This window comes from Portunus trituberculatus, chromosome 17 (genome assembly GCF_017591435.1).
Source record: "Portunus trituberculatus isolate SZX2019 chromosome 17, ASM1759143v1, whole genome shotgun sequence".
Lineage (NCBI taxonomy): Eukaryota > Metazoa > Arthropoda > Malacostraca > Decapoda > Portunidae > Portunus > Portunus trituberculatus.
This window is the reverse complement of record NC_059271.1, coordinates 2359539-2370815: the sequence shown is the minus strand read 5'-3', so window position 1 is coordinate 2370815 and position 11277 is coordinate 2359539. Positions and strand designations below refer to the sequence as shown.

The window sequence follows — 11277 nt, the reverse complement described above, 5'->3', positions numbered from 1 at the left end:
TATATATATATATATATATATATATATATATATATATATATATATATATATATATATATATATATATATATATATATATATATATTATATATATATATATATATATATATATATATACATACATATTTTCTGTCTTGTTATCTATCTACGAATTTATTTACTTATTTATTCATCTCCCTACCTATACATCTATCTATCTGTTTATCTATCTATCTGTCCACTTATTTATCTATCATCTAATCAAATTACCTGCTTATCTATATATCTATTTATCTCAAGAAAGGAAATACTCAGGGAATATCCTCAGTTTGCTCGCAGACTGTAGGATGTCTTAGGCAATAAGGTGTGCAATATGTGTATTTATTTATTGAAATACTTGTATTCTTGTTGTGTATACTGTCCAGAGTTATTTTTGTGATACTTTAACCTTAAGTCTTTGCCCAGGGGTGGGTGGCTAGGCCCATCCTCCTCCTTTGTTGTAATTATTAATTAATTCAACAATAAATGTATCAATCGATCAATTAATCTTTCTATTTATTTATCTTCACACAGGCATGCAATATCAATAAACTGGCATGGATGGGTGGTGTTGTGTGTCACGGCGTGGATGTGAGGGAAGGGTATGGCTGGGTTGAGTGCAAGACTTGACCAGATTCTCAATTTTTCATCTCTTAAATTCTCTGGTGTACACTCCTGAACTCCCTGCCTACTTCTGTATTTCCCTTATCTTTTATTAAGATAAACTATATAGTCATCCTTTTACATTAGAGATATACAAAAACCGTAACAAAAATAAATAACATGATAATAAGCTTCATAATCAGCTACACACACACACACACACACACACACACACTCTCTCTCTCTCTCTCTCTCTCTCTCTCTCTCTCTCTCTCTCTCTCTCAGTCATTAGTTCATCTTTATAAAACACAATTCCTTAACTATTATGAATATTTAAGCGTCTTTGTTTAATATAAAGAACCCATGCACTTATGAATATATACATGAACACTGGGTAAATTATGTCCTTTTAAATCCCGCCATTTTAAAATAATAATAAAATAAATCAGAGGCAATATTTTTAAACATACCACTTGTCAGTATTCTCGTACCCAGTAAACACCTGTGAACATTTGTGCTACATGTAAAATAAGAGAACGTGCCTGAAAAATGAGATGTCCTTTTAAATCCCGCCATTTTTCAGTAATAACCAAATAAATCGTAAAAAATCTTTTTAAACATACCACTTCTCAGTATTCTTGTACCCAATAAAAACTCTCTGAACATTTGTGCTACATGTAAAAGAGAACGTGCCTGAAAATTAGATGTCCTTTTAAATCCCGCCATTTTTAAAGTTCCCATGTTTACAAACACCAAAAGCGCGGGAAAGTAGTCCAGCAGCTGGGGACGTGAAGTGGCCAAAACTCCTCGTAAAGGTAATCTAATGGTGCTGGGAGGACCTACACGTTATTGTATGAAGAAGAATGAAAGGCAGAGTGGTGTTCATTGCATATTAGGAGTGAGAGGTGAGGAGAGAGAGGGAGAGGGGAGAGGAAGGAAGTCCCGCCTCCACTACCACCAGTTCTAGTTTCCGAGCAACAAGTGGAGGGTTTTCACCAGGCCATACCCAGGTGTGTGACGGGCGTGCCATTGGTAAGGAAGTCAAGAGGAGGTAGAGAGACAGGAGAGAAGCCAACTCCCTGCCTGGAATATCGTCAGTGTAGTAACTTTTGAGCTAATCTGTGTTTGTTTGCATCGCCTCGTCTTTAAAGGGTACGGAGGTGACTGTTTTGAGTCATGTTTGTAAAAGTAGATTTATTTATTTTTTTTCGCCAACTCCCTGCCTGGAATATCGTCAGTATAGTAACTTTTGAGCTAATTTGTGTTACTTTGCATTGCCTCGTCTTTAAAGGGTACAGAGGTGACAGTGTTTTGAGTCATGTTTTGTAAAAGTAGACTTCTTTATTCGGACCAGTGGGAATTTAGTAACTCTCGCTGTAAACGTGCACATTCTGGTCTATAGAACTGATTAACTAGTGGATGGGATGTGCCAGTCCTGTAGTCTTTCTACTTTACTTTTATTTTTATTTATTTTTTACTTGTAGATAAGGTTTCAGGCCCTGCTCAGCTACCATGAAAGCAGCTCTCCACAATGCCATCGACTCGTAAAACAGCTAACAATGGAACTCATACTGGATGCTCTTGTTTATCATGTTGTAAGATAGAGTGAACAAATACTAAAGTGGCTCCTGGGTCTCAGTTTGAATGGTGTCCCAGGGAATGCATGGTTGTCAGATCATGAGGAAAACCTTGAGCTGTCCTTGTAATAAGTGCATTGATCAACAGAAAGCAAGTATTATTCACATAAAATCAATTAACGTTATCAATAGGCTACAATGTGTTTTAAATCCTGGAGCCATTTTACAGTAGACAGACTATAGCCAGGGGTGTTACTCATTATGTGTCTGTTATTGGTAGGTGAGTAAACTAGACATTACCTTCAGTAAACAGATAAATAAGTCAAGTTATAGAATAGTATGTGAATTAGATAAAGAAGTGCATCAGTAAATGGTGAGTAGGTAAATGTGTACCAGAGCAAATGAAGAAGTAAATCAGCAAATGAAGACATGTGAATTAAACATCACCAGTAAATATCTAGGAAGTAAAATAGTAAACATGACACATCCATCAATCACCAAGTAACTAAACAAATGACTAAATAAATTAAACATCACCAAAAATGAACAAGTCCAGGTAATTCCACATGAATATAATCCCCCCAGGAAGGTAATGTCAATGTGTGTCTCTCTCCCCCAGAAAGGTGCATAGTGTTTGTGTGTGTGGTGACAGACTGACAGTACCTGCAAGATGATGATGCTGCGGCCACAAGACCTCTCGGAGTATGAGTTACTCCGGGAACAGAATATACAGAAGAGACAACACCTGGTGAGGATCAATGCCACTTTGATTCTAGTATAGCTTGTTCTTTTATGTATGGTTCTAGTATTGGTTGTTCTCTTATTTGTGATTCTAGTATAGGTTGTTCTCTCAAGTGTTATTCTAGTGTAGGTTGTTCTCTTATGTATGATTTTTAGTATTGGTTGTTCTCTTATGTGTGTGATTCTAGTGTAGGTTGTTCTTTTATGTATGGTTCTAGTATTGGTTGTTCTCTTATATACATGATTCTAGTGTAGGTGTAACTTGTAGTGTTGCTTTCCTGGCACCTCAAGGATGTCCTCTGAAAGTGTGAAGTAGTGGTGCTGGTTCAGACTTTGCATTTGAGATCTGCTGTACTTCACATGTGTTATTCTGGTCAGCTTTGAAAGGATTGATCTCTCTGCACTGACAGTCTCTTCTGATGAACCTCCTACTTCTAATCTCCCTGAACTGACTCTCCTTTCTTTGCATGTCATTGGTGATGGTTGACTCTATGTATCCTTGCACCAGGTTGTATTGGTGTCTCACTAATACATGCCCTTCCCAGAGTAAACGTGATATTACCTGTGTTTTGTAATATATAAACTTGGATTCATTTTCAATATTTCAACATTTTTTTGCCTGGGATGTAGTTTGGTTGCTGTTCTCAAAGCTGGGAGTCTGAATGTGGGTTACCAAATTACAGATATGTATAAATGTGATCTTAAAGATTTATATGATACAGATGTACTTATTTAGAGAAGGATGTCCATGTATTACTGGTGCATTGTTAAACCAGTGACTGCCTTTTTTTAAATCATATGGACTGACATGTTATTTTCTGTTTCTTTGTCTGCTAGCCTATCTGTTTGTCAGACTCTTTACTGTATTTGCCCATTTATAATATATCTGTGTAATAACTCTTTTCTTTGGCAATAATTATTTTCATTTTTCTATTTTGTGGATGACTTTCACTGTTAGACACTCACATTAAATATAGAAAAATAAAACTGAATATCACAATACAATATAGTGTTAGAAATTAATAAGAACACAAGCCATTATTGAAGTGAGATAATCATTTTGTTCCTGTTCACCAGATGGCAGCTCTTATGAGAGACTTCCAGGAGTTCAAGTCTTCAGTGGCTCCACCAAAGCCCGTCATGAAGGAAGTGAAGGAACCCAACAAAGAGCAGCAGCAGCAGCGGCGGCTCAGTGGTTGTGCCCCCCGGCGACGCAGCAGTAGGAATAGCAGGTTCCAGCCGTATCACTCCCCCCCAAGGACCAGGTAGGTGGGGCAGCAGTGGAAACATTAAGGCTTGCAGCATCATTATTATCATCATCTCACCACCATCAATTTCATCACTATTTTCTGTGTATAAGTTATCCTTTGTTGCATTTCTGACTTTGTTGCTTTGTTACTTGTGCTTTTTGGATGAAATGTGAAATGTACAGGAGAGAGTAGAAGAAAGCAGCAAACTTAGTATTAATTCTGCCTTCAGTCCTGCTTGACACACACACACACACACACACACACACACACACACACACACACACACACACACACACACACACACACACACACACACACACACACACACACACACACACACACACACACAGAGTTCCAGCAAGAACATGATGCTAAAAGAAAAACTAAAAACATGTTACATTCCAGCACAGGTCAGAGTTCCCCATTTATTCTCTGTAGCCATTCAGATCATTTCATCTGATGAGTGAACTTCTTTACTTGTTGTGTCATTGTTTCAAAGCTCCCATGCCTCTTGCCTTGATTGGTTGCTCTGACACGTTGTCTTCCCCAGAGGACGACGGCAAGCTGCCAACAGTGCACAGTCGGAGTGGGAGCGTCTCATTCAGGATGACGATGCAAACCCTTATTGGGTTCCCATAGACGAGGACGACCCCGAGGAGGAGGAGAAGGAACCCCAGCCTCTCTATGTCAAGTTTCACTTCACTCTGTGCCAACGGACTTCAGACGGCGACTCAGACAAAGGGGAGGAAGAATCAGAGGATGAGATAGAGTGTTTTGTGGAGGTTTGTCCTTCTTACAGCAAGATGTGATTTTGTCTGTCTCATCATTGCTGTGCATTACTTTCATGCTCTTGTGTAGAAGTATGGCAGCCCAGTGGCCGCTACTGCTTGAGTGGTTGGCTGCATAGTTGGCCCCAAGGCACAGGATGTAGAGTGTTTCCTTTGTAGTGTTAGGGGCTACTCTACCAGTTAGCTGTCAAATAATTTAGATACTGGCATAAATCTCACTGTTGTCACAGTTGCCCTTGTATGTCTCCAAGGCATCTTGTGGTGGACTGGTCAGCACTGGTCTGGCCTGTGGAATCCATCACAGTTAACCTTGTCAAGTTGTTAGGAACAGTATAAGATGTAGATAGATAGATAAACAAATGATCAAAATTTCTGTCAGATCATACATCAAATCATGGTGCTCTATTTACTTTAGACATGAAGAATTACTGGGTTGCCAATATAGTGTTCATAGGGAACAGGATAGTATTAGTAGTTCATTATTTTTCAATTCAATGATATAAATATGATCTTTTGTTGAACATTGAGTGACAAAGCAGCATGAATGGTGATGCAAGATGGTGATGAGGGTTGTGGCTCACCTGTCATGTTCACTGGGCAGGACATGGACGTGACCAAGATGAGGCCGGCAGACCAGTATGACTCACTGTACAGCTGTGGCGTGAGGCAGCAGAGCAGGCGCAGCAGTGAAGGTGCAGGGAGTGGCGGCCGGCGGAAAGGAAACCTCAGCTTTGACCCAAATGTGAATATAGTGATGCCCGAGGACATCACTCCAGCGGCCCTGAGGAACGTGGCGGAGCGAAGTGGAGGGAAGGTGTACAACGCCTACGTAGGAACCACCTGTCACCAGTGCAGGTGTGTGGTGGTGTGGGTGGGGACAGATTAACCCCTTCAGTACTGGGTTGCATTTTTTACCATGAGTTTGAATATGATTAGATTATTTTTTTTACATTAAGAAGGCTTTATTGAGGTCAGAAGATTAATGGCCAGAATCTTCATTGTTTTAATCTTTACATAAGTTTCTGAAGCAGTATAGAATCACCAAAATAATAAGCAGAATGAGTAAGGAAATGCATCATAGCAGTGAAGAGGTTGAGAGTAAACTGAAATGTTTGATAAGGCAAAAGCTTTAAGTGTTCGGGTATGAGAAGGAATTTGTGGAGTGTAAAAATGAAGGAGTACAGTGAAATTGTTTGGTGTAGGTATGACAAGAACAGCGATTTAATAGAGTACAGGTAACTCAATTTACAAGATAGATGCATTCCAAGAGGCATTGCGTATATCAAAATTCGCGTAAAACAAACATTCTCATAAGAAACAATAGATAATAGCGGGGATGCGGGATGTGCTCCAAAAAAATTCTTACAAAATACTTTATTTATCTGGCTCAATTAACATAGTTTTATTATTTACCATTCTAAATACTACTAGAAGTGTATTTAAAGTAAAGGGAAAAGCAAAAAATAATAAGAGAAAACAACAAAACAAAGAATATGTAAACACAACACTCACTGCATCACTGTCTTCACCACTCACACCACAGTCACTCACCATCTTCCTCTGAGCTTTTCCACTTTATCAAAAATTCACTTATCAAAAATAACCCCACAGTATAAAAGTAAACACTAGTAAAAAGATAAACGCAGGACGCCAATGTCTACACCCCTCACAAGCACTCACCGTCACTGTCCACTCTCTGGCATGCAGTTTGAAATTGCGTCTGGCGCTCAGTTTAAATATGTGGTTGGGCCAAATCGCGTATAAGCAAACTGATCGCGCAAATTTAATTAATTATAAACGTGTAAATTAAACACGCGTAAATCAAGAGTTACCTGTACACTTAGGATATCAATAAAATCTGTGCATTACTGCCAAGAAGGAGAAAGAAAGTTTCAGTCAGTGTTAAAAAAAGTAGCTAAAGTAGTTACAATTTGAACCACTAGATGAGAATAAATAACCTGTACCAGAGAGCAAGGTGAGCAGGTTGAAGGGGCCACCAATCAAACCACTCTTCCTGACACTTACAGGCAAAAGACTATAGACACCAAGACAGTGTGTCGCTCTGGAGACTGTTCAGGCGTACGGGGGATGTTCTGCGGCCCCTGCCTCAAGAACCGCTACGGGGAGGAGGTGAAGGAGGCGCTGCTTGATCCGGTGAGTGTGTTGGGAGAGGCTGCTTTGGGGTGACTTTTTTTTTTTTTTTTTTTCTATGTAAGAGGGAAACTAAGCAAGGGCAAAAAAAAAAAAAAAAAATATTCCTGAAATGCTTAGGGTACAGTGGCAGGTTTCTTTCTTCTTTTTTTTTTTTTATATACGAGGGGAAATCTGGGGCAACAAAAAGTGGTTAAACAAAAAGATCCACTTAGATGCCAGTCACTGAGCAGAGTTAGCCAGCCAAAAAGAAAGGGATAAATGTCCTGAAACCACCTCCTCCTCCCTCTTAAATGAGTTCAGGACATGGGAAGATGGAAATACAGATGCAGGCAGAGAGCTCCGGAGTTTTTGATCCAGTCGTTTTCATGCTTACATTGAAGATTTGCTGGCTATGAGTTTGTTTGAGAGAATTTGAGTTTCGTTTTCTCCTCTTCCCTCTTAAATGAGTTCAGGTCATGGGAAGATGAAAATATGTACAGAAGCAGGCAGGGAGATCCATAGTTTTTGATGGTTACCTTCAAGATTGGCATATGAGTTTGTTTTAGAGAATTTGAGTTTCCTTTTTATAGAGAATTGATGGAAAGACAGTAATATATGTTGAGTTAAGAAGTACATGGAGTAAAATTACTTTCAGATAGGTAATGTTCTTCGTTAATTGTTCATATATTCAATAGATAAATTTTGTTTAATGCATCTTGTTTCCTTCACTGTTCCTCTAAGCTTTTTTGCCTTCAACTTAACTCTTCTCTTCTTATAAACATCTTTTTTCCTGATATATCCTCTCTCTCTCTCTCTCTCTCTCTCTCTCTCTCTCTCTCTCTCTCTCTCTCTCTCTCTCTCTCTCTCTCTCTCTCTCTTCTCTCTCTCTCTCTCTCTCTCTCTCTCTCTCTCTCTTCTCTTTTATTTCACTCTTTCACTTTCTCCATGTGTCCTTATATCCCTGCAAGCCTCCTCTCCCCTGTTTGAACCCCACTCTGCCTTGACAGCGATGGATGTGCCCCCCCTGCCGTGGCCTGTGCAACTGCTCCATCTGCCGTAACAGGAGTGGGAAGGGCGCCACAGGGATCCTCATTAACATTGCCAGGGCGCGTGGCTTTGACAACGTGAAGGATTACCTGGAGAGCCTTATCAAGTAGTGAGCCTCTCGTGTCTTGTTATGTCAGTTCATATTTCTACTTTTGTTTTATTCTTTTATTAAATTTATCAGAAGTTTCAAGTGCCATGTTGTGGTAAGGAAGGAAGGAAGAGTTGGTGGCTACTAAGAGTATATTGTGATTAGGTGTTTATTTGTGTTTTTTTTTTTTTTTTTTTATTTTAATCTTCAAAGTGAGTTTTTTTTTTCAATCATGTGGGTTTGTAAGAGAAATGAAAAGGTTCTGTTTTAGTTGACGCTGCTCTGATTGGAGAAAATTCATAGTTTTCTGTGTAATTTGTTGAAGAGTTCAGTACTGTCGTTAGGATGTGGAACCTGGAAGTGAATTGCAGCTTTTGAACAGAGGAAGAACTGGATTTTATAGTAACCAAGGGATACGGACATGCAACCTCTGTGGGGTATAATGGTGTGTGTTGGCTAATCTTGGCAGGTGAAGGAGGAGGACATTAGCTTGGTAAAGTACACATAGATTAGGTATATTGGAAGGATGTACAATGTGTTAGATAATCTTGGGAAGTGAAGAAGGAGGGACATTAGCTTAGTAAAGGACACAGAGATTACAAATATTGGAAGGAAGTGCAGTGTGTGTGGAACCTTTCAGAATTGTAATGATTTAGTGAAGTGAAAGCTAGAGTATGGTGAAGGCTGAATAAACACTTAATGAAGAGTACATATGAAGAGAAGAAGAGCCCTTGGACATGCACACATACAGGTCAGTAACACACTGCCACTCATAACATACAGGAAGGTGGATGCTAGAGGGGTCAAGATAGCAATTAATCAGCATAGGTATTAGTGACAAGTGTTTCCTCCCAGCCCTTCCTGGTGGTCAGACTGAGGCCACCACGACCTACACCTCATTTATTCACCTTTGTTTGGCATATCCTGTGTGTTTATGTGTGTGTATAAAGATTGTCAACCATGGGAGATGATGTGGACCTTCTGGTCTGGTCTGTGGGGCTTGTTTGGCCTGCCATACACTCATTTTTATCATGCCAGCCATACCATATCACAGCCATCTCTCATTTCAGTCATTTTAGGTAATTTAGTTTTATCCCATAGTACATTTACATAGTACATGATGTCAGTGATACTTCTATCCCTTCATGTAATGACCCTTTCACCTCCATTCCTACTGTTTTTCTCTCCGACATATCTCTCTTTTCTGTCTGTCAGTTCATCCTTTCATGCTTTTACAGGACTGAAAATCTAGCCATTACAATTTTCAGTTCAGTTCAGGTTCACTGCCTTGGGACAGACATCATCACTGCACTTCTTGTCTCTTGTGTGTCTTCATCTTTAATATCTTGGAAAGTGTTGAATGATTTTACTTTTTAGTTGATTGATTATTTAGAAATACTGTACTGTAAACAGTTTTCTTTTATTACATAAAGGCCTTAATAATGATAATCAATAATTGTAGTGTTCATGTTGTCTGAAGTGGTTGTTGACTGTATGGGTGAGAGTCACTTTAACACACTCTGGAAAGGAGCAAGTGTTGCCAACACTTCAAAACCTGAAAAAGGATTGTAAGAGATTGTTATAGTTTATAGTGAGTGTGAGGCATGTTGGGTATTTCTTTATTTTCACTAAATGTATCCCATAGAATTTTAGTGTAGCTATTGATTAGATGTCCCATGGAAATGGCTTTAATTAATTCCATTAAGAATATAGACATTGTCATGTCTCAGCATGTGATAGAAATCGTCAACAGTTTTTAGTGTATATATTGTTGATTTATTAATTTTTGTGTAATAAAGACATCATTTTACAATTATATGATTTTTATCAGTAATGTTATTTTCTTTATTGAACACTTCAAGTTAAGAACTCCACACATATAAAGGAAATGTTATTATTTGTATCCAGACAGGTTCTTTTTTGTGCATCTGAGTGACACGTGTACACACTGCATGAATAGCTAGGTAGAGTTCAGTAGTACGTACCTCACTGTGATGCAGAGAAACAAGAGACTTGGCTGTACATTTTTGGTTGCAACCTGTAGCCAGTACTATAGATTTGTAAATGCTGGCTGAATGCTCAGGGCTGTTGTTCTTAGCTAGAGGATCTGTATACTTGCTATTTATCTGATCACTTTGGGTGTTTAATTGATTCTTATATGAATGGTTGCATGAGGGAGAGGAAACCTAATGAGGAAAGTGTTGGTGGAGGATTTAGCTGGTATAGGAGTGGGATGGGCTGTGACAGCACTTACAGATGACAGCCTTACTATTGGAGAGTGAAAAGTAAATCCAGAGAGTAAGTTCGAAAGGTATGTCAAGAAAAATGCAGCAAGATGGTAATGTTTGAAAGATTTTAGGAAGGGTGAGTGTTTAAACTTCAGCCAAGTGTGTGGTGGTTATGAGAAGAGAGAAAATAGAGGAAGTAAGTAAATTTAAATATCTAGGAACAGTGCTATGTAGAGAGAGAGAGAGATTTGTCTACGAGTTTTGGAGAGAAATTTAACTATTGGTCAGACGGTGGACATGTACTATTACTCAATGATCAGGTGTGTGTTGAAGAAATTAAAATGAAACACCAGAGAGGGCGAGTGGAGTGGCAAAATATAAGTCCAGGAGCAACGAAAGTAAGCATGTGATGTAAATTTACGTAGTTTATATTGATGGCGAGGGTAAATCAAGGAAACTATTACGTACTATATAATTTCCTAGTGCGATGCTGTGGATACTATCTCAAACTTCGCAGATTGACCTAGGCAGATAGTCGGCTTACGCTAGAGATATTATTTTGGTTTAGTCTGAATAACGAAAAAAAGGTTCTATCTACTTTTCTTTATTACATTTCGATCAGTGAAACCATAACCATTAACTTGAGTATCGCGGTTAATGCATCGGGGCGTTCTCATTTCCTCAAAACTTAATATAAAACTTTGTACAGGTTTTTCGGCTTAGTTTTAATGACGAAAAACTTTTGTATATAATTTAAACCAAACTGCAAGAGGAAAAGTGAATAATGAATGAAAACAAGAAGAG

General features: G+C 38.7%; 1 protein-coding gene across 4 annotated transcripts; it reads left to right on the top strand.

Moving 5' to 3' along the window:
• Positions 1–1362: 1362 nt before the first annotated feature.
• Positions 1363–10079, top strand: LOC123505068 (cell division cycle-associated protein 7-like). Of its 4 annotated transcripts, none has more exons than XM_045256094.1 (7): positions 1363–1436; positions 2818–2946; positions 4017–4204; positions 4740–4971; positions 5579–5832; positions 7005–7131; positions 8118–10079. In XM_045256094.1, the coding sequence occupies exons 2-7, from the start codon at positions 2869–2871 to the stop codon at positions 8265–8267; spliced, it is 1029 nt and encodes a 342-aa protein (XP_045112029.1). In that variant the 5' UTR covers positions 1363–1436; positions 2818–2868; the 3' UTR covers positions 8268–10079. The 4 variants fall into 4 exon arrangements, with proteins under 4 accessions (XP_045112029.1, XP_045112030.1, XP_045112031.1 ...); XM_045256095.1 differs by lacking the exon at positions 1363–1436 and adding an exon at positions 1541–1653; XM_045256096.1 differs by lacking the exon at positions 1363–1436 and adding an exon at positions 1547–1631.
• Positions 10080–11277: the final 1198 nt, after the last annotated feature.

Excerpts from the sequence above, each read along its gene's own strand:
- LOC123505068 (XM_045256094.1), top strand. The coding sequence starts at position 2,869 with ATGATGATGCTGCGGCCACAAGACCTCTCGGAGTATGAGTTACTCCGG. Across the intron at positions 2,947-4,016 it reads TACAGAAGAGACAACACCTG|ATGGCAGCTCTTATGAGAGA; the intron begins GTGAGGATCAAT and ends CCTGTTCACCAG. Across the intron at positions 4,205-4,739 it reads CACTCCCCCCCAAGGACCAG|AGGACGACGGCAAGCTGCCA; the intron begins GTAGGTGGGGCA and ends TGTCTTCCCCAG.